At 39.1% G+C, this 24422-nt stretch overlaps 1 protein-coding gene across 3 annotated transcripts in view; it reads right to left on the bottom strand.

Annotated features, from left to right (window-relative positions):
* The window catches only part of LOC124167264, a 346425-nt gene that overhangs the window by 119574 nt on the left and 202429 nt on the right, over nt 1-24422 (bottom strand). For 2 of the 3 annotated variants that reach the window (XM_046545155.1, XM_046545165.1), the window contains exon 4: nt 92-136. The exons of the other annotated variant lie outside the window; for it this stretch is intronic. In XM_046545155.1, coding sequence (XP_046401111.1) covers nt 92-136 — 45 coding nt within the window. The remainder of the gene's footprint in view (nt 1-91; nt 137-24422) is intronic. 3 annotated transcript variants of the gene reach the window in all.

The raw sequence follows: 24422 nt of genomic DNA, 5'->3' as shown, positions 1-24422 counted from the left end.
TCACATTTTTCTCTGCCCAATAAAAGGATAAAGTACATCTATAAACCTAAAAGTTGCATTTCTAAAGAACATCACTAACTTCATGATTTACCTTGGCTTCACGTTCGTGCGCTACTTGTCGCATATGCGCGTCATCCTGCGAAAAGTAATGGGAGTTAAAGCATTAATATTATAAATTTTCCTAGAATATTCAAGTATTACAACTCATTTTCAAACCCATTTCTATGTTAATTGAATTTGAAAGACCCTTTTTGTTTGGAATGATAAACAAATTCCGATGAAGAAACACAGTATCAAATTGCAGTTTTCAATTCAGTATAGTTCATAAAAAACCGAATAATGCATGCTTGTTTATTTCACTCCACCAAATATCACCATCGTATTGATGCTGCGAATTCTTCCCCTGGCAAAACTATATCTCATATGCACAAGGGCTATAATAGCCCTGCTACCGTGAGTTACGAAATTTTTACATCAGGGAAGATATCAAGATTGCATCAAAATGTAAAATGTAAAGGAAAATCCAAAGGGAATATAATTTTTTTTAATCAGTGGATAAATCATGGAGTCATTTATGGATTGGGTTTTTAATTTTGCTAGACTGCAGATAACACGAAGCGTAACATTTTCGCATAATACTTTGTTCTGTTGGTCAGGGCTTGGGTCCTATTCTGAATAGAAGGTTTACTTTAACGAAAAAATATTAAAATAATGATACATCAGGATAAGAAAAGAAATTGGGGACTTCCCGATATTGTTTTTTAGGGTTAATATTTTTTCATTTTATTCTCCAAATTAGCTTCATATCTTGATTTATACCTGTATTTGGCGTTTTTACTTAGATTTCATCCATTCGCTATGTTTGGTTATGTCATGAAATGGAATAGCATTATTCATAGAAATTTCAAAAATTTCAGTTTATCATCATTGTAATCTATTATTTAGTGTGCTAGCAAACTGTCTTTTATTTAAGTAATTTATTATTATTATTTTTGTTCTAATGGATTTTTTCCTGAAAAATAAATATTTTTCTATCTATTTATCTATCTATCATATGATAAATCCAGGTAAAAAGCTAAATATATGTGGAGTTGGTAAATATTCATCCAAGTAAGCATTTTTTTGACGTGCCATTTCCTCTGGCCTACAATCTTCTCGTGGTGACAAGGCTTGGGAGTCCAATGACCTCAAGAGCTACACTGTTAGATGAAATTCTCAAATACTCCTGGTAAGGCCGCTGATGCCAGATAGGTTGATGACTCCGAGTCAGGCATGGTAGTTCACTGGAAGATATCACGTAAAACACTCTTAACCCTATCTCTTCCCTGAAAACATGGAAACAGAATAAAATGAGTCTCGGGAGGTCATTCAACAGGAACTGTCACTTAAAGGCGGATATTGTTCAAGACTTTTGGTTCGTCGGGGAATTTGGAGTGCCAATCACGCGATTTCCTTGTAGAAAGTTCAAATGCAAAGAGGGCGACTGGAGAGATTTACCCAATTCTATACCACCTAAACCGTCTTCAGGGATAAAATACTTAGGGCCGTGTAGGCGCAACTTATATCTACTGTGGCTTTCTCCCGGCTTCTAGACGACGGGTTTCGTATTGAGATTGATGAGAGGGTGAAGGTTGACTTCAGTTAGGAGGACATAGTTACTCCTAAATGAAAGTAGCAACCAACCAACCTTCTGTGAACAAACTTTACTTCTCATCGAGAAAAAATGGGGAACCATAGATATAATGACATACACCTCAGTGAGTTTATTTTCAATGATTTACAAGACATTTGTGCGTCAATGGCAATCCTAATCTCCGAAAAACGTTCTTTCTCAAGTTTTCTACATATTACGGCAATATTTTTCTACATATTACGGCAATAAAGTACAAGTTAACCACATAGATGCATGCAATCGGATAAGCACTTTCTATTGATAATATCTGAAGACTAATACTCATTGGACGCTTGAGCAAAAGCACTTATTTCTTAAAATTTCATTTCCGATCATAATGTAATGTTTGAACGTCATATGATGATGATGCTAGGCTATCTTCCTATAGTCAGTTATTTTAAATACAAATTTCTTTCGAGAGTGAAAACATAGTTTTTCTTTCCGTCAAATATTACTATAGCGGCTTCACACACACTGGCGAAAACAATAATTATAATAATATAAAACCATTTATGAGACATTCCTATCATATGCATCGTACATTGACACTGGAGCATGCCTTGTTTCAAATGAGTCATGGTACACCAGATAATATGTCGCTGAAAAATAATTTATTGTACGGCGAATTAAAGAAAATGTATCTTCCTTTCTGATTGTAAAAATATATTAGGAAAGGGATACATGAATTAATGGTGCGAAGAAAAGTTTTCTACTGGTTGTGATGGTGAAATGGTAATGTGATTGTTGCAGCTGCAGGAAAATAAAGGAGCTGTATGCGCATTGAAATGAAGGTGCATGACAATGACGGCTCGCGACGGCGACATTAAAATCGTCCCGTTCTGCTGGGGACAAGGTTTCTCGAAAACTCCGTCCGTGACGGCAGCTAGCTAGCTTTCAGGTTCATTTAAATGTTAATGGTGTAGAGGGAGGGTGAGGATGTGGGCTTCATTTCGATCCATATTCAGAGCGCAATATGTGTAGCAGAACGTCATGTGTAACAGAGCTCCTCATATTTTAGGTATATATATATCGATAATGGTCATACAGAATAGTTGATAAACGAAAATTTTTGTATTGTTAGATGCTACCGACTAAGTTTCATAGTATTTTTGTCCAATTAAATTATTATAGTCACAGTTTTTTTACGGTTTCTTTAATTTTTTCACGAAAAATCATATATAGTCATATGAATGTTTTGGTAGTTCTTTTAAAACAGAATAAAACTCAAATACTTAAATATGGCTCTATCAAGCAATAATCAACGATTTAAGTATGGACAAAAACTAGTTAATCCGGTGAAACTAATCAGTCCAGTAATTTATGCTGGATTAGACGAATTTATGAACTCATGTCCTCATTTACGCGGCTCAAGAGAGGATATTTGATGTTAATGGCATATACTATACAATTTAATACTTCGTGCCCAAAATCACCAATAATAAGGGACTATATGGAAGAATAAAGTTCAATGTTGCCATTTGCTACTTTATGAGCGATACTCAAGAGTCAAAGCGTCGAATCTTCGAATCGGAATCCAAAATATTTTCAGCGACAACTGCAGATGTCGCTCTATGGTTGGGGAGTGAATTGATTAACATTAATATCATTTCCATTTTCCCTGTTTCCAAAGTAACCATCCACTTTTGGATCCTAGCTAGTGAAAGCTATGATCCTAGCTAAGGAATGGTTCACTTTAAAAAATGACACACCAAGAAAGGGTTTTCAATATGTCTTGGTATGTGTAATCATCGCATTGAAGTTGTATTTATTTGTGATTCATGTTGAATTGTAAAGATTTTAAGTATGCTAAATGGGAAATAGGAAGGTGGAATAAATTGATCACAATACATCCTCAGGTACCCATACCAACGAGGTTTGAGCTCATTTTTAGAATCTATACAAACATTTTTAGTTAAAACAAGATAATGTTGAATGTCTTTCCGAACCATTCTGTTGAAAATGATTAGTTATTTTTAACCTATGGATTATTTTAATATGTGGACAAATAAAAAGGGAGCGATAACGCTTAGTTCAGCCCAGGACTGTGGAAAATTACAAAATCGAAAAGTTGCCGCTGAATCAGCCTCATTTCGATAAAAATACGGCGCTTTAAAAGGGGAAGTGAAGGGAAGGGAGGTTCGGTCTAAAACTCTTATGCCATTTTACCGCTCACCGCTGAAACACGACAAAAATTTGCCCAAGGGAGTGGAAAGAGAGAGGTTGCAAAGAGAGACGGGAGAAACTCGATATCGAGGAACACGGAACAGAATTTTTTTCTCTCCTTCCGAAGAGTTCGCGTCCGTGGAAAGTGGAAGAGGGGGACGCGGTTTAAAGGCAACTAAAAGTTCATTCATCGGGGCCCCCTCGCTTCTCCCTTCTGCTTCGCGGCCCCGAAAAACTTGCTTGGCTTCATCCTAAGGAGAGATAAGGGGTCGAGAGCGCGCAAAAGATGAAAACTAAGTAGCGAGCCATCTCGAGAAACCAAATCCCAAACGAGGAGAGGCCACGGTGAACACTCCGACGCCAAAAGCCGCCGATCGCGCCAATCCTGTTCGTCCTACTGTGAAATGGTCGCTTTGAGAAAGGGAAGAGAAAAAGAGGCCGTAGAAAGAAGGAGGTGTGTGGAGAGAAGAGGAGCAGCACTGAGGGGAATAAAGAACGCGAAGATGGCGGAATTAATTGTTTATTTTTTACGTTGGTAACATTTTAGGTTTATCGCCCGTTATGAGATCACCTTTCAAAGATACGCGCAAATTAAAATCAGTGAGAGCAAAACTAAACTTATTTATTTGCCAAATGAAACCCAAGCCTTATAACTCCACCTTGCAGATCTGTTAACTCAATAATAAATTGAGTATATACTCGAAAATAAATGTTAAACAAGCACATGAAGAGCAGCTAAATAAATAGAGACGGCGCATATACATATTACACAACCGTATTTACATTTCTGGGAGAAGTTTTCCTTATTGTCCTCACCATAATAGCCGTAATTATTCATAGTCAATGAGGAGCACAGACAATTTCAAGAATTATGCATCTCTATACTTTAGGTACGGAGAGATTTACTTTCAAAAATTATACACCGAGAAAGGGTTTCAAGAAGAGAGAAGAGAAGGGCGAAAAATGTTTAACGTAGAGATTAACTTTGCCTCTTGCCTTTCAAGTTTCGACAGTACGTCGAAAGGCAAGAAAGAGGAAAAGGTCGGATAATGCCATGAAAGAGAAAAAGTGAGTGGCATTAGTGTGAGCATGAGAAAAGTCTTTAAGAGTGTAGGAGTCAGAATGGTACTTTTTTCGTTTTATTTTTACTTTTTTTCAAATTTGGAACGTACATTTTTTCCCTCGAGTTTATTTTTTTTACCATTCCCTCCTGTCTGAAATTTCTTTGAGGGCCAACAAAATTGTCACAAGTTGAGCGTGGGAGGCACGTGGAAGAGTTGAGCCGGCCCTTGACTTTAAGCCTGTCGCGCCTCCAGACACACGCCTTTTCTGTTTTCTCCCTCGTGCGAGACCATTAACTGAATTATTCATTTCATTGTTTTTAGAACTCTTTGGCTAAGCTATTTCTATTCAAAATGGGGTGTCTACGTTTTTGTGACCGCTTTGAGAAGGTTTTATTACCATATTTACAAACATTTAAAGAAATTTTATGTCTTTAGAGGTCAAAATTTTACCTCTTTTGTCGGTGTCAACCAACTGTAACTTCACCGTTAATGTTACCTGTCACCTGCGTCCATATTGCTTTATCTCAATAAAAACACGTATTTGATTTGTTCCCAATGAATCCTTCAACTTTTAGCCCTAAAAACTTATTTTCTTATTTCCATATCTAAATAGTGATCCTAAATTTTTTAACGTCCATTGCCATTAGCGAATGCGGAGTTGCTTATTCTAATTGAAATCAATGAGGTAAAATACATAAATACGTATTGTGGAACTTTTCCAACAACTACTATTCAAAACATATTTTTCCTCATTCATCCTCTTTTTTCTGGGTTTGGTGCCTCATTGCATGTGAATGCTGGAATAGACTCTTACTATTTTCTAGCAATGTTGCACGGTAGAATTAACTTAGTTTGACTGAATCCGCCAAAATGTGAAAATGCGCGAATGTAGCACTCTCTGCTTCAATATAAGACTAGTTGTTCCTTCCAGTCTAATGAGAGCCTTACTTAGGCACGTCTCAGTCTAATTGGAAACGTTTAGAATAATGTATTTGACTCGAATACCGTCGGCTTCAACTAATTCACCTCAGCTCCAACCGATGGAGCATTTATTTAACGCTCAGCTGTCAAATGCAAGCGAAATTACTACCGAAATCCATTTGAACCATTTACGAATACATATTGCGGCATATGTTCTCATTTGAGCCAGTCGCGATCCAGGGGGGTGTGCTTGGCGCTATTCGGAATAATTCAGGTCGGTTTTCGATCCAAACGGTCGATTCCGATTAGTTATCTACGCGATCAAAGTATTTCATGCTTGAAAATTCTCATTGCGACGGCGATATGACCCCTTGTAGTGACCCGTCGAAGTGAAAAGATTGGAATAAAATTAATTCCGAACACCTTGTGACCAATCGGAATCAACCGTTCAGAATGAAAACCAATCGAAATAATTCCGGTTAGGAATGTGCGAGTACTCAAAAATTCGAGTCGAGTCGAGTACTTGGTACTCCACTCGAATGTTTCCAGTAGCATTACGAATGTTGAGTCAAGTAGTTTCGGTTACAGAGCTGGCGAGGTTTGAAGGTTCAGAAATCTTCCGACAGGAAGTGCTATCATGAAACTCGTCGAAACTAATGCCATCGTTTTTAAAATTGATAAGCCACTCCATTGCCTTGTCCTGGGAGTTTCAGCTTGCTGTATACTTAGCAGTCAACCACTATAGTAGTCGATGACGTTGGCGCTGAATACCTTTTCGTCAGTGACGGTGTCCGACCATCCTCCGACCCGGCAGCGCATTCGAAGAAATCGGAGTGGACCACTGCATCGCTCATACTTTTTTGTGCGATATTTTTATACCCTATCCTATTTTCTGTACTCGAACGTCAAGATAATACGCAAAAGTTGTTATGACAATGGCGGTTTTTATCCCGGTGTTTCATATCACAAGTGGTGCCATATTTTAGGTTTTTTGAGTACGCTGCACGTCCGATGTTAATTTTTATTTCATTCCTTTGATGCATTTATTTTCCATCATGTACTTAAAAACAAGAGTCGCTAAGGTTGATTACACGAAGTGAGAAATTGAGATATTTTTTTGTCCATAAAACTGAAGATACCTTCTATATTTCGTTTGCTTCGTCAACTTGAATTCCAAGAAGATTCAAGATCCATAAAAATCTTGTTATTTTTTTTTAATTTCCAAAGTTCTCAAATCTTGCCATATTTGCTAGAGTGTATTTGCCCAGCCACATAGTTGTGTAGCGAAAGGCAATGGAGACGTGAAAATCTGCAGCCTGAGCATATAGAATAATTGGTATTTCTGCCTGAGAATTTAAAGGGATCAAATATTACATGATTCATTTACGAATTTAATGTTTATTAATATTGTACAAATGACTTTACTCAGGGCTCTTTCTAGCATTTTGGATACGTATATTAATTTAATTTTCGACATATTACTAGAGATTAATTCATTTCAAATGTGCTCGAAGAATTCTTTAAGACATATAAATTTTCATTCATCTCTCAATTCTAACGATTACCATCAACATTCGTAATTATTTTACCCTTTTTAGATCAAACTAAGCATTCAGAAAAGAAAATTTACAAGGGGGTAGGAAAAATGAGAATGTGATGGAGCATGCGTTGTTGTATTGCCTGGTCCAGAAATTACCATACTCGACTCGACTCGATACTCGCGATTAGTTTTCAACTCGACTCGAGATCAAAACGTGCTACTCGCATATTCCTAATTCCAATTGTGTCAAGCTCACCGCCACAGGATTTAAACGATAGCAGGCAGAAGTGGAAATTTTTCTAAAAAATGTATAGCTTGAGTTTCTCATTTTTTTTAGTGTTTTGGAGTATGGCGAAAAATTATATGCCAAGTTTAAGTCCAACTTTCTGAAGGTCAAATTTTTGTAGGATAACTTTTTAGAATGTAGGGCGTATAGTAAGCAGAAGTATTTTCCTTGGCCGTAACGCATTTACTAGGGGTAGTAACTAGTACACTTCACTTAAGAATTCTTAATAGGTATTTTTTTGCAAAAAAATAAATCTGACTTCTTTTCATAGCATCCTATTTTTAAGTTAGAATATCAAAAAATGTAAACGGGATTAACAAATTAGCTTTATTTGAAGCACTTTGTTCCCAGTTTTGGGCGGGCCCTATCGTTTTGAAGTCTATTCACCTTTTATACACCGAAGTGAAAACAACTGTTAGTTACTATGCCTGTTGTAGGAATTAAACAAAATTCTCTATTTTTTTCCTCTCGAGAGCACCTGATGTAGAAAGTTTATATGAGAGTTTGAAGTGAAAATATTTTTTTGAAGTTATTTCCCTGCATTTCATTTTTTACGTCGTTCCTTGAGTTGAATTTTTTCACTACTTCGTTTTAAAGCTAAAAAGTTGAAATCAGGCTAAATAGGTGAGAGCCAAGAAATTTCTCATGAATAAAGATGTGCCTTTGTTGTTTGCAATGAATCAGGCTCATAGCCATTATATGTATTTTTTTATCGGCGTCGTGAAGTCTTCGCACGATCCTTCCTACGGCTCATAATTTTGCAAGCCTACTCGCGTTGTTTTCAAATATACTTCTTGTCATTCGTTGCACTCCCGGAAACATATTTATGAACGAGGGATTTCCAGGCGAAACGGAGGGGAGGAGAGGATGTTTGTGACTGCGAGCGCGGAATGATAAGAGGGGAAAGCGAGAGTAGAGCAGAAGGGGGAACACAGGCAGTGGAACAAACAAGGCTGCTTGCGGATCAGACGTTGAAGGGAGCGGGAATGACCTGCGAGGGTTTCACTGTTTTCGAGAGGGCCGAAGGTAGAGATAGTCTAGCCGGTTTTAGGAAGAAAGGAGGATTGGAATATCAGGTGGATGAAGGTCGATATCTCCGAGGGTGATGGAATTCCATGGGTGCCATAGAGAGCGGTATGTTCGAGAAATGACAAGAACGGAGGACTGAGGAGAAAGGGATTGAATGGTGGATAGCTTGGAAATTGAAAATTAAAGGGGATATTTGATCATGTGGAAGGATTGCGCTTTCTTTGGGGTCAGGTCATTTTACTCATTCAGGCGAAGAGAATACAATGTGAAATGGAGTGGTGGTAGATATTGCTGGGAGTGATTCTCAGTTTCCATGAGGCATGAATTGAAAATTTACACAAAACATGTCTAAATAATAGTAACAATAGCAATACTAATAAAATTATGTCTAAAGATGTTTATCACCTTTCATGCAGAGGCTTGGTGACATTGAAATATGATTTTCATGCTTTCATAATTAATGTAGCATTTAACAGTGGTCTCTGTCTCAAAAGAATGATATATTCACATCTTCTAACGCATCATCTCATTTGTTAAAATAATACTTACTGTTTACAATTTAAATTTGTTAAATTTAGGATCGGAATGCTGGTGAAATATGGGTTTAGATGTATAATTTACCAAGTTGGTTAAGCCGTATCACACAGGTCAAGGCGTGTAGATTCTTCTACAGTCAAAAGAATCAACCCACCACAGAATAATAAATTGGACATCGAAAAAAATTATGCATAAATACCTATATTAGGTACACTTCAGTAAATAAGAAGAGGTATTTTTGGATGGAATTCGGTAGGTATTTCTATCATGGCTTTATCCCACAATCATGATCGATTGCTTCCAAGGGTTGTTTTAGCAATATTCCTTGTCTATTAAATCTTATTTCCAGTAAAAATATTTATCTACAACACTCTATTCTATGACTAGCGAACTCTCAAAACATATCAGATATTTTCCTCATTTAATAATTATTTGTGCTCAAATCAAATAATGCATGTTGTGTATAACTGTTTACTTTGGGTAGGTTTTATTTATGAATACCGTACCTTTTTTCCTGTATCTGGGTAAGCCAATGTCACCGTAATCATCGTGCTTTTACGCCCTAGATTTTCCCCGAAATACCCATATAAACGGTCAAATTTAAATTAATAAATTTTCTAAAATGCACGCCTGAGAAAAACTTCTCACTTCAATTTAATCATGAAGTTCAGAAGGCAAATCTCAAATTCCGATTTAGGGCGAACCATAAAATTTACCAAGCCCTTGCAAAATAAATCACTCTCTTTAAATCCCTTCCATTAAGCACCCACCAATGATCTACGCTACGGAATAAGATCCCGACTTCATTAATCACGTGAAGTTTTGTAAGTTTCATTCCAAAGTTCATACCCCTCACGGCGAGCGTGTCTGGTAACTTCTTCCCCGAGTGTAACCGGACGCGGTGCAGCGGTGCTTCGGGGCCGGTCCTCGAGGAGGCTTCCTAGGAGGGCATCTCAAAAGATCGAAAAAAGATCGGAACCAGATTGGATGAGATAAGAGCCCTTGGAGGCCGTCGAAGTGGAGAGGGTTGAAAATTCTGGACGGAGGGGAAAGTCAGAAAAGAGTCAAGGGGGAGATGAGGGGGTAAGATGGGTAAGAGGAGTAGGACCGGACATACAGGGGGGGTTTGCCTCGAGTGCGGGAAAGGGGGAAAGAGTACTGCTGAATGCTATCGAACTGTGCCTGAGGATGTTGGCCTCAGGGTTGGAAGCCAGGAAGTGGATGTAGGTAGGTACTACTACTTTTATAAGGAGGGGCTGGGGGGGCGGGCTACTACCCGTCTCGCTTGCTTGCCCGCTCCGACGTCGAGGGTACCCTAGCGCTCGCTGACTTCGTTAGATTTAGTTCTGAAGGGGCTCCTCGGAGAGATAGCGGCTGAAGTGATTGGAACGGAGATGTGGTGGCCTTCGTAGGGTAGTCGTGGGGCAGGAACTTTTTTAAAGTTCTGATGGCTTGGTTACCTACATGAACGCCTCTTCCACTATCAGATCTCTTTATCATCTGCTTGGGTCTATTGTATGGCATGGGTCTATGAAACTCATCCCAAAAATGTGATATAATAAGACAAGAAACTGTCTTAAAATATAAACTTGCCGATTAGCCCGTGAGAGGTAATTATATTTGTGTTAAACCAAAATTAAAGGCCACAAGTACTGTGGTTTTTACCCATAAGTAAGATATTCAAGTTCATTTGGCCATTGCAGTAAATTTTACGATTAAAGTCCAAATATATCATTTGAGAAGGATAACTAGATTATCAATAGCTAAAATTTGGAGCGAGAAAAATATTTTTCCACCCTCTATGAAGTAATTTCAAGAAACCATATGGTCAAACAAACAAATTCATTTGCTAAAAAAATTTGTTGTCGGAGTTTTTCTTTAATAATTCTTGATTCTTTTATTCGTACAATTTTTCTCTACTCCATAAAAAAATATTATTTTGCTATTTCATTTTCATAATGGTCTCAGGAACACTTTTATTAGGCGTTTAGGTGTCTTTCGTATTGGAATGTTGTGTCTATGTTCGTAATAATTAATTGCTTTACATAATCGGCCGATAGAATCCCCTAGAGATAAATCGCAATTAAATTATTGCTGAAAGGAATAGCTCTCAGCTATATCTGAACATTCAGCCAATGATTTTTAATATTTTAGCATACAATCATATGTCATGTTTAGAGAGCTCATTCTGCGATTTAGCCTCGTAAGCTTCAGCTACGTAATTGACAAAATCGAGTCGCCAATGTTAATTTTACGAACTCTATTAAAAATTAAATGAAGATGATGATTCATTTCAAATTGAGGTGATTCCTTAAGTTACCCGAGCTCTTTGTTTCGTGTACGTGCAGAGCCCTATCCTGGAGCCCTATTCAGTAACTAAGTCTCCTCGTTTCCGTGATTTCGGAATCGAACTTTCCGTTTCCGTGTCCGATTCCGTTTCCGTCACTCGGAAGCGTTGTTACGCTATCCACTATGCTTCGCGGAATATATTCCGTGCCCTCCCCCCTTCTTGGGCAGAAGAGGCGAAGATTGCCGAAGTTACTGATGACGTATCCTCACGGAGCCAATGGCTGATTATCGTCCGGCAATTGTTTATCATACCTTTGAAAATGGAACGCGGAGGAGGTAAGTGAAAATATGCTAATAATATGCTAATATGAGAAGAAATATTAATGTAGTATGGTATATTCAAAGTTTATGCAATTTCTTGCTGATCAAACCATTTTCCCATCAAATAAAATATTTTGATTTGGTTTGTTAACCGAGGAAGAATTAATATGCCTTAATTAATTGGTATAGCATATTTTTAATTGACAATAGTAGATTTAAATATGTTGACTTATTGAATAAGAAACACATTTTATCAATGTTCAAATCTAGCAGGTCGAAATCCAAACACAACGTCAAATTCGAAACAACTGACTCCAAAACAAATTGATTAAGTAACTTAATTAATGCATTGTTGAAAAGCGTCAATGCCTTTAAAGGCATTTATTTATTTATTTCAACGGATAACACCATTTCCCAAATTGGAACTTATTAAGAAAGTAACTACAACTTGAACAAAAACAGGCATTGACTTCTTCGGTTCAACTGCAACTTTATTTAATTCCAAACTTCGTTCATAATCATCTATTTACCATTGTATTTAGTACACATACCGTGCCAGTATTGCAAATGATTTGAGATTTCTTACCAGCTTCTACAGCATCACTTTACTGGTAAAAATATTCCATAACTTACCAGCTGGCATATCACTTTCCGTTTCCGAGAAACGGAAAGTCACTTTCCGACACCCTCCGTCATTTCGGCCGCTCTCGGACGAGTTCCCGTGACGGAAAGTTCGGATAGACCTTAGTGAATAGCTCATTCCGTAATGATGACGTCTTTCCGAGAACCAACCACGAACTATCCGAGAGATTGTCTTAGTGGATAGGGCCCCTGGGATGGCAACAGAAACTAAACGAAATTCAAAACCGGTAAAATTTCTATAATTTCGTTCCCGGGAGCGAAATGTAGAAACGAAACGAAATGCATTTAAACTCGAGGAGCTAAACTCGGGGTGGAAACGAAATCGGAGTCAAAACTACTTCGGGTCGAAACTAAACTAAAAATCTTGGGTGAAACGAAAAACAGATACTGTTTCGCTCCCGAGGGACCACGTGCTTCACCTTCGAACGGTTTAGTTTCGACCCGCAAACCGAGTCCGAAGTATGGTTAAATGATGTTAAATGATGAGGCTCGGCCTGCCGCCATTAGATGCATGGGGTACTCATATTTTTAACACGAACAGGAGAACGTTGAACAGTAGATGTAGAAAGGGGTTCCTGGAACGGAAGTTGTCGGCCATTTTGTTTTTTAAGAGAATGAGCCAATGAAATCGCTGGATTTTGAGGCGGGAGATTTGAAACCGAGAAACAGAGACGCAGCGAATGCGCAACAGAAACAGAGACGCAGCGAATGCGCAAGAGAGACAGAGGCGCAGCGAATGCGCGAGGGGTTCGCGGGAGGTTTGAAATCGAGAAACAGAGACGCAGCGAATGCGCAAGAGAGACAGAGGCGCAGCGATTGCGCGAGGGGTTCGCGGGAGGTTTGAAATCGATGAACAGAGGCGCAGCGAATGCGCTAGAGAGAGACAATTGCGCAGCGAATGCGCGAGGGAAAACGAGAGGAGCAGCGAATGCGCGAGGGTTGCGAGCGATGCGGATCGGATGGGATCGGATCTTGGGTGATTTCAATGAAACACACTCACTCAGCTCGGTTTGAATATTTCTGTTTTATTGTATAAATAAAAAATTTTAATTTATGAGCACGAAAATCAACTTAGTACGAAAAGGGGGAGAGGGAGTTGGAAGAAAAAGACTGTCGGATGAGAAAGTCAAAAAACGGATCATATAAAAGTCCAAGAGAGTACAGGAATCGGATGGAGAAAGCCACAGGGATGGCTATTTCCTTCTCTTCCGAACAATAATCCGAAGGATAATATTAATATTTTCCTTCGAACTAGAGTTGGGAAGTGAAGGAAATACCCACGCCATAAGCTTTCTCAAGCCGATTCCTTACTCTCTTGGACTTTCATAAAATCCATTTTTGAACAATCCCAACCAACAGTCTTTTTCTTCCTCTCTCTCTCTCCCTCCCCACAATAACCATCAAATAAAAAAATTCACTAAAAATCTCACTACACCAAAATAAACACATAAATTTAGTCACTTTTTCCTTCAAAACAAATTATAGACACTTTTCAAATCAAAACTTTTTTTCAAGAACAAACAACAATCACTTTCCATAACCATCAAATTAAAAAAAATCACTAACACTCACTACACCAAAATAAACACATAAATTGAGTCACTTTTTCCCATTAAAACAAATTATAGACACTTTTCAAATCAAAACTTTTTTTCAAGAACAAACAACAATCACTTTCTCAATTACTACTAAAAATCAAATAAGTACGAAAAGGGGGAAGAGTGAGATGGAAGAAAAAGACTGATGGTTCGGAAAGTCAAAAAACGGATTATATTAAAGTCCAAGAGTGTACGGGAATCGGATTGAAAAAGTCAAAGGGATGTTTTCTTCCTTCTCTTCCGAACAATAATCCGAAGGATAATATTAATATTTTCCTTCGAACTAGAGTTGGGAAGTGAAGGAAATACCCACGCCATAAGCTTTCTCAAGCCGATTCCTTACTCTCTTGGACTTTCATAAAATCCATTTTTGAACAATCCCAACCAACAGTCTTTTTCTTCCTCTCTCTCTCTCCCTCCCCACAATAACCATCAAATAAAAAAATTCACTAAAAATCTCACTACACCAAAATAAACACATAAATTTAGTCACTTTTTCCTTCAAAACAAATTATAGACACTTTTCAAATCAAAACTTTTTTTCAAGAACAAACAACAATCACTTTCCATAACCATCAAATTAAAAAAAATCACTAACACTCACTACACCAAAATAAACACATAAATTGAGTCACTTTTTCCCATTAAAACAAATTATAGACACTTTTCAAATCAAAACTTTTTTTCAAGAACAAACAACAATCACTTTCTCAATTACTACTAAAAATCAAATAAGTACGAAAAGGGGGGAGAGTGAGATGGAAGAAAAAGACTGATGGTTCGGAAAGTCAAAAAACGGATTATATTAAAGTCCAAGAGTGTACGGGAATCGGATTGAAAAAGTCAAAGGGATGTTTTCTTCCTTCTCTTCCGAACAATAATACGAAGGAGAATATTAATATTTTCCTTCGAACTAGAGTTAGGAAGTGAGGGAAGCAAACATCCCTGTGGCTTTTTCAATACTATTCCTGTACTCTCTTGGACTTTAATATAATCCATTTTTTTAACAATCCGAACAATCAGTATTTTATCTTCCTCTCTCTCTGTCCTCCTCCTCACAATTACTATCAAATAAAATATTTCACAAATCATCAAAAATGCGCCTCTGGGAAAACTCGCACTTTAATTCTTTTGACCTGAACCTCCTCCTCCTCCTCCACTGTCGAGTGTCGTTCGTCTGGCGAAGAAATGTGGTACATTTGCAACCGTCGCCTCAGCAAGGGAAAATCTTCATACGAAAGCTTATGTTGATGTTCCTGCTCCATCTGCTGAGGCGGCGGCTGTTGCCGTGGACGCGAACTAGCAGCGGGGGGTGGCGTTCGTTCACAGCGTTGTAGCTCCTTCTCCTCCTCCCGCATCTGCTGTGGCGTAGGGTGGTGTGGACGCGAACTAGCAGCGGGGGGCGGCACTCGTTCACAGCGTTGTAGCTCCTCCTCCTCCCGCATCTGCTGTGGCGTAGGGTGGTGTGGACGCGAACTAGCAGGCGGGGGCAGCGTTCGTTCACCACGTTGTTGCTGCTCCCGCGCGTGTTGTGGCGGCGGCTGCTGTGCTCGCATGGGCCGCAAGCACTCACCACCTTCTACAGCAACCGCTGTGGGTAGCTGTTCTTGCTGGCGAATCAGCGGAGGTGTCGGCTGCTGTTCTTGCTGGCGAATCTGTGGAGGAGGGCAAATTACCATAGCCTGACAGCACTCTGCACACTCCGTCCACGACCTCACACACACAGCCAAATTTCTCTTGCAGCAACTGCAATTGAACACCCGAAGGTGTTCAAGGGAGAGAGGATGTCTCCTTTCCCTAACGTTCCATCCGAAACGGGATGCGCAGAACAAGCAGAGCATAGCCCTTGCCGCGACCAGATGGTAAACATCGACTATGGCGCACAACATTTCTGCGAGAGGTGACTGCGAACGGAAGAGAGAGAGAGAGCTCTTGTCCGTGTTGACTGTTGAATGGGGTAATAACCAGGGTGACCAGACCCGAATTTAGGGACAGACCTGACCAGCCGTGGCCCCACGAGTGCCCTTTTGACGAACGGGAGGGAGTTGTCCAGGCGGGCTAACCCGCAGATGGCGCCTCTTTGATGTCCCTGGCTGCGGCCGATGGTAAGGCAGCGGTTGCAGATGATTTCTGGACAAAAGTGAAAAAAGGCCCTTAAGAGGGCCAATGTGGTTGAATATGCTGGTGCCGTGCAGGAATTAAGCCTCAGCGAGAGGAGTCCTTGAGGGCGCTCGGCTTGTCTACTCCTCTGGGTGCTGTCAAGCCGGCTACCCGAAGAATTTTTGGAAGTCCAAAAAGGTCCCCTTAGGGGCCTCGGAGGTCGGTGTATCTTGGCGGGAAGGTCCGCGGGTGCTGCACGGTGGTGTTCCTAGGCTGCGGCCGATGTCCTGGCGGTAGAAGCAGCAAAAACCGAAGTTTAAGGAAAAAAGGCCCTTAAGAGGGCCAATGAGGCTAAAGATTCGGAGGTTGTGAAGCAACTAGGCCTCAGCGGGCTGAGCCCTTGAGGGCGCTCGACCTCTTTGGACCTCCGGTAGCCGTCCTAGGTGTCGTCCGGAAAATTTTGGTTTTGAAGAAAATGGTCCTTTTTCAGGACTGGTGGCCGGACAACGCACCATGCGTCCTCAACGGTCGGGGAAGCTGGCGTCGGATGGCGCTGGTGACGCTCGCAGGCGGCTCCGGTGTCGGCTGGGCGTTTGAGGCGGCTCAGGATGCAGGAGGCTTGAAGACTGTTCAGTTGACCAGCTGACCGGCGGTATTGAATGGATGGAGGGACACTGAAGAGAGCTTTTATATAAAAGTCCTATCACTCGACGAGAGCTTTTTGCGCAAAGACTCAACGCATGTGATAAAAGGATATTTGCGTCTGCTCGGGAGAAGATAAACAATGACCGGATGCGCGAGGCGTGAGAAGAGAAAAGATAAACTTGGCTCGGCTGAGTGGCGACCGGATGCGCGAGGCGTGAGAAGAGAGAAGATAAAATTGTCTCGGGCGAGGTGTGAGAAGAGAGAAGATAAACTTGAGACGGTTGAGGCAGTGTGTACGTGACTGCTGGAGCGTGTGAAAAAATTTGATAAACCCCATCATGCAACTGTTGGTGTGAGAAGGGAACCCTCATGGGATCCGTGTGAGCGTAACCAGTAGAAACCAGTTTCGCTTGCGAGTGGGATGGGTTGGGATTCATATAAATATAAGTCCAGAGAACATAAAAAGACATTCGATCAACTGTACTTCTGTAAAAGTATCACAGCTCTCGTAAAGAAAAATATTCTGTTGATCACGTTGAAAAATCATCATCTGGATATAATTTATAGTAAGTATATATTTATATTCATTATTAAATTGAAATATTTAGTTATAAATGCAAACGTTATTATTTTAATATATATATTTATACTTTTAGATGGAATCCATCAAAACGCAACTTCTTAACCAACAGAAGAATGTGGAATTCCTCAAGAGGGAAGACCTCATCGAAGGAAAAGAATATTCTGTTACAAAACTGGAGGCAACAAAAACCAGATATGGAGAGGCGCTTTTGGCTACGATAGAATTTGAAGGAAGAGACAGGAAGATATTCATGCCTAAATTTTTTAATTTGAGTGAAGCGGAAATTAATTGTTTCAACGAAAACTCATGGGGGGAGAATATTGTATTAGTTAAAGTAAAGGGGTACCTCAACGTTAAATGATTGAGGCAGTAAACGATTTATAAAAATTGATGTATACATTTATATTTAATAATAAAAGTGTCTTCATAGCTGAATTTGTGAGTGTTATTTAAAATATTTCTTCTCATAATTTCATTGTGGACAAAACAAAGAGGAAACTTAAGAGTAAAAGAGAACATTTTTTGATTAATAATCATTAGTTCCTCTTGAGCGAGTCTGAACTTGTCTTGGTGCACCATAAGTTCTGATACAATGGTAGGGGTGAGTGAAATTAGGGAGAGTGTGGGGGGATTGAATGCGCGCAAACGCAGATGCTTGCCAAGATAGAGGATATATAAAGGGAAAATTTTCTCCCTAAAATATCAGTTTCAATACAGAAAGGTAGACGGCAACGATGGAGGATCTTGTTCTTTGTGAAACCTGTTACGTGTACTATCGTCCTAGATACTTGGCAGCACACGAAATGTCTGGTGTTCATCATCGTCATGCAATTCGAAGAGGAGGAGGATTGGAGGATCAGATTGGAGGAGGAGTTGGTCCATCACTGACGCTGATGGAATCTGCTGCTCGGAACCGTCTAAAAACCTATTGGGTGAGTGGTGGGGGAGTGCATACAGATGTTGTAAATTTTTTTAGTAGCATAAAGAATAATTTGAAGGAAAAAATTGAAGAATGTTTAGAGAATACATCTCTTAAAATCAATATTTTGGTAAAGGCAATGTTTCAGAAAGATGAAGAAGAGCAGGAGCGATGTTTCAAGACAAAAAATGTTAGGGTTTTACAGTCGGACGATGTGGGTGAAATTTTAGAAGAATTATTCGCAAAGATTTTAAAAGAAAAATCTGAAAGTTCCGCAAAAGGGTCTGGATGGACCCTTTTTGATGTGTTAGGGTTAGAACTTAGGATAAATCGCTATCAACCACTTAGAGGGTCATCTTTCATCAGATTACCACCGAAAATTTCTGGTACAAAAGCAGTAATTAATGTGCAAAATAGAGATGCCTTTTGCTTTAAATATTCTATTCTGGCAAAATTTATTGAACAATCACCACATCGCGTGTCAAGTTATGATAGTGTTGAATATCCTAAATATTACGATTGGGATTGTATTAATTACCCCGTGGAAATTTCTAAAATCCAAGTGTTCGAAAGAAAGAATTCTATTTCTATTAACATTTTTGGACTTGATGAAAAAAATAACGTTTATCCCATAAAGGTTGTGGAAAAGGAGCTGGAGGACCATCGCGATCTAATGTATTTAGTTGAAGGGAATAATTCACACTACTGTTGGGTCAGAAATTTCAATAAACTCGTCCATCATCAAATCAGTAAGCATAAGGCAAGTATTCACGTCTGTAAACGTTGTTTCCTCTCGTTCAATTCAGAAAAAAATCTCCTCTCTCACAAGGATGATTGCATACGGAATTCACCCTCAAAAGTTATTCTTCCTGAAGGTACGGATTCTTATTTGAGTTTTAAAAATTATTCCAACATAATGAGACTACCATACGTTGCATATGCAGACTTTGAATGCATTCTTCCCAAAGTTTCAAGTTGTACTCCTAGGAATGAGCATTCATACACAAAAACGTGTCAGCAGCATGAAGTCATGTCGTTCTGTCTGCTCATGGTTGCGAATACCGGTGAGACATTCGAGCCTTTTCTTTATAGAGGTAAAGATGCAGTGCAGGTTTTTCTGGAAAAGCTAAAGGAAATGTCTGTTTTTGTGAGTGAAGTGTATGGAAGAAAGGTGCCGTTGGAAAAGTTAAGTGAGGAAGAGATAATTGCTTTTAATAATGCGAGCATTTGTCATATTTGTGGGTATACATTAGGTAATGATCGTGTTAGAGATCACGACCATCTTTCGGGGAAATTTCGAGGTGCGGCTCACCGTAACTGTAATGTGAATTGTCAAGTTCCTAAATACTTACCTGATTTTTTACACAATCTTTCAAATTATGATGCCCATCTCATTGTACCACATCTAGGTTATGATAATTTGAAAATCACTTGCATCCCACACAGCGAGGAAAAGTATATTACATTTTCTAAATATGTAGATTCTAATTTCTCATATCGGTTCGTCGATAGCTTTAGATTTTTGAGTACATCCCTCTCCAAATTAGTGGACACACTTCCTAGGGATAAATTCAGGCAAACAACCCAAATTTTTAAAGAAAAAACTGACTGGATCACAAGAAAGGGAGTATTTCCTTATGAGTTTGTAGATTCATGGGAAAAATTGGAAGTCCAATCCCTTCCCCCAAAAGAATATTTTTACAGTACTATAACAGAGGATACAATAACCCAAGATGACTACGAAGTTGCTGAAACAGTTTGGGTCGAATTTCAATGTAAAAACCTTGGAGAATATTCAGACTTGTATTTAAAAACGGATGTTCTTCTTCTAGCTGATATTTTCGAAAATTTTAGAGATTTTTGTCTTTCGACATACGGGTTGGACCCTGCGTGGTATTACACTCTACCTGGTCTCTCATTTGATGCTATGCTAAAATATACAAGGATCACACTTGAGCTATTAACAGACTATGACATGGTTCTTATGATTGAAAAAGGAATTCGTGGAGGTATAAGTCAGTGTGTAAAGCGTTACGCGGAAGCAAACAACAAGTACATGGAAGCGTATGATCCCTCAAAGGAGTCATCCTTTTTAGCATATTTAGATGCTAACAATTTATATGGATATGCGTTGTCTGCCCACCTTCCATCGGGAGGATTTATGTGGGTTGACCCTCTTGACGTCACTTTAATCCCTGACGATTCACCCAAAGGGTACATATTAGAAGTTGACATAGAGTATCCCAAAGAACTTCACGATTTTCACTCAGACTTGCCATTTTGTCCAGAAAAGAAAACACCACCGAATGGTAAACACACGAAATTGATGACAACGCTGCATGATAAAAAACACTACGTCATACATTACAGAACCCTCAAACAAGCCTTAGCGGCGGGGCTTAAATTAAAAGCAACCTACAGAGTTATCCAATTTGATCAATCTCCATGGATGAAACCGTATATTGATATCAATTCGGAAAAACGGAAACTCGCAACATCAGAGTTTGAAAGGGACCTATTCAAGATTTTTAATAATAGTGTTTACGGGAAGACGCTTCAGAATGTTCGAAATTATAAAAACATTGAATTGGTCAGTAATGAGAAACGATTAGAAAAGTTAATCTGTAGTTCATTATTTCTCGACCGAACAATTTTTGCTGAAAATCTAGTTGCTGTTCACAGAAGGTATAGCAGCATTAAAATGAATAAACCTATATATATAGGGCAGGCCGTTCTAGATATATCTAGTGTTGATGTATGATTTTTTTTACAATCATATTAAAGTGAATTATAAAAAAGACGTATCATTACTTTATATGGACACAGACAGCTTTATTCTAGAGCTTAGAACGATGAACTTTTACTCCGATATGGAAAGAAACATTTCACTCTATGATACTTCTAATTACCATCCAAACCACCCGTGTTATTCAAAAAGAAATGAAAAGGTAATTGGAAAGATGAAGGATGAGTGTGGGGGTAAGATTATGACGCATTTCGTAGGTCTCCGAAGCAAACTTTATTCCTATCGTGTACTAGGCAAAGCAGAGGGAAAGAGAGCTAAGGGGGTCAAAAAAGTCACAATAGATAAAACGATCACTTTCAATGATTACTTAAATTGTCTGCGCGAAAATTCTATAGCCTTTAGAAAAATGTTTCTAATTAGATCGCAAAAACATCAGCTCTGTACAGTTGAAATAAATAAAACAGCGTTGAGTTCAAATGATGATAAACGCTACATACATGATGACGGTGTGAACACTCTTGCGTGGGGACATTACAAAATTGATAGGAAAAGAAATTATGATGATGCCTTTAAATGCAATTGATTCTATTATTAATATAATCACGTACACAGGTAGAACGTATGTGATTCACAACAATGTTTTAGTAATAGAGATGGATGAGTGTAGCTTCGAACCAAAGGAGTTTATGTATCTTTACACAAAATTTCCTCCTATACCGGGCAATATCAGTTCTGCTTTTAGATTTACGAATGGGATGTTATATTTTTTCAAAGGGGACAGTTATTATGAGTATAACGAATTCGATATGACCCTGCGGAACGCAGGTAAGAAAAGTTTATCACTCTTCGGAATAGAATGCGCAACTGCGTCAACTCTCTCGAATGTTGTCGATGAGTTAAAAGGTATAGTATCGAAGCTTGAGGGACAAGTATAAACTCAGTGTCCCCTTCAATTCACGATCAGTGATGTCTACATCATTGATGTGGAAGCATCCATTTACATGTATATGCGCAGGTCCTTCATGTTGTGGAAAAACTACTTTCGTTATACGATTTTTAGAGAATTTAAAGGAGTTGGTAGATGGCAAAATTGAAAGAGTAATTTGGTGCTGCAGTCGACAAAGTAAACCTGAGAAAGAGCTGAAGGGTGTAGAGTTTCAATACGAGGTTCCAACATTCGAGAATCCACGAAGGATACCCACTCTTTACGTTATAGACGATTTAATGCATGACTGTTATAACAAGGGGGTCAGCGAACTCTTTACTCGAGGTTCTCACCATTCAAATTTTTCAGTAATTCTCATCACACAAAACGTATTTTACCAGAGTCCACAGGCTCGCAATATTTCCCTCAACGCTAAATATATAACGGTTTTCAAAAATCCACGAGATCGGTCTCAATTTCGATTCCTCGCAGCACAGGTTTACCCGGAGAATCCAAGTGAACTTCTGAGGGTTTATAAGGAGGTAACATCAGCTCCATTTACTTACTTTGTCCTCGGCCTTTCACAAGAGACGGACGATCTATTACGGTATAGGACACATATATTTCCGGGAGAAATAGCTTCCGTGTTCGTTCCATCACATGTAGAAGACTATGAGGAGATTGAAACGACACTGTCACCTCATCAGGCTGTTAAACACCGCCGATCCGAAATTGCGAAAATCAGTCATAGAATCCGTAAACGACGACGGGATAAAAGCCCTTTGTGAGTGTTGTCTGAATACATTAAACGGAAATCATAAAATTAGTGGAACTGTGAAGAAGAAGTTGGTTCGCTATAAAAAAAACGCTTCGTAAATTGAGTTGTCCTAAAGTAACCATAAAGCAAAAGAGGCTTTTGTTGAAACAGAAGGGTGGTTTTCTACCGGTTCTGTTAGGATCACTTTTGAGCGGTGTCCTGGGAAGTTTGATAGGATGAATCTAAAAAGGATGTTTCTCATCGATCCACAGACGTTAAAAAAGCAGCGGTTAATGCGAGATACCTCAAGATTAGATGACGAAATGCAAAAAGTGCTTGGCATGAAAATGAATGATACAAAAAAATGGCATCATTATCGCAAGATATTAGATTTGTATTTAGAAGCTGTAAATAGCATGAATGATCCCATTCCTATATCATACGCAAGCGAGGATAGAAATCCTCTGGAAGGAAGAACGGAACAGAAAAGAAAGTTTGGAGAGAAGCTAACTGAAGGAAGGAAACATTTGAAAGGGGAACGAAGGAGTGCTAAATCATGGTCAAAAGCTGTAAATCGAAGGGCAAAGAACAAGGAAAGAGACATGGACGATTTCGCGAGAGAAGTACAATCAGAGGAAGAGGCACACACACCTCCTCTCAAAGAACGACTAAGAAGAGTAAGACAAGCTCCGCGATGGAAGACTCTAGGTTAAAGGCAGTATATTATGACCCTGCTAATCCTGCCAGTTATTCCACTGTTGATAGACTTTGGAGGGGTGTAAATAAGATAGTGAGTAAGAGACGTGTTAGAGAATGGTTAGAGAGACAGGAAACTTACACTCTTCATAAGCCCACGCGAAAGACATTCCTCAGAAATAGATATACTCCTGAATACATTGACGACACTTGGCAATGTGACCTTAACGATATGAGAAAGTTAAAAAAATACAACAATGGTTATACGTACCTTCTCACTGTAATTGATGTGTTTTCCAAGTATGCATGGGCCATCCCTCTCAAGAGCAAGACTGCAGAGAATGTGATTGAGGCTTTTCGAGAAATATTTGTCCACAGGAAACCAAATAAGGTTCAGAGTGATAAGGGGACTGAATTCTCTAACGTTAAGTTTAAACGCTTCCTTGCAAATCAAGGGATAAAATTTTACACGACAAACAATACCGATGTGAAAGCTGCCGTAGTAGAAAGATTTAATCGCACGCTCAAGGGACGCATGTATAAATATTTTACCAAATTCAATACCTTAAATTATGTCAATGTATTATCGAAGCTTTTGAATGGATATAACGAACGTGAACATTCCAGCACAGGTGTACCTCCGAAAGAAGTGAGCGATAGAAATGCGTTCCTCGTCGCACGTCGTTTAGCGTCTATTAAACATAAAAAACCTAAATTCTCCATTGGCGATTTTGTTCGAATATCAAAAGAGAGGCTACCCTTTGCGAAGGGATACGAGCAAAATTTCTCCACTGAAATTTTTAAAGTTTGGAAAGTTGATAGAACACCCATTCCAACATATAGATTAGAAGATCTTAATGGTGAACGCATAAAGGGATCTTTTTATGGTGAGGAACTGTCCAAGACGAGAGTCAGTTCTCGTACCGAGTTTCAAGTGGAAAATATTTTGCACAGACGAGGAAAGGGAAGGAATTTGGAATATTATGTTA

The sequence above is a fragment of the Ischnura elegans genome, chromosome 1 (assembly GCF_921293095.1).
Source record: "Ischnura elegans chromosome 1, ioIscEleg1.1, whole genome shotgun sequence".
Taxonomy (NCBI): domain Eukaryota; kingdom Metazoa; phylum Arthropoda; class Insecta; order Odonata; family Coenagrionidae; genus Ischnura; species Ischnura elegans.
This window is presented reverse-complemented; position numbering and strand designations above follow the sequence as displayed.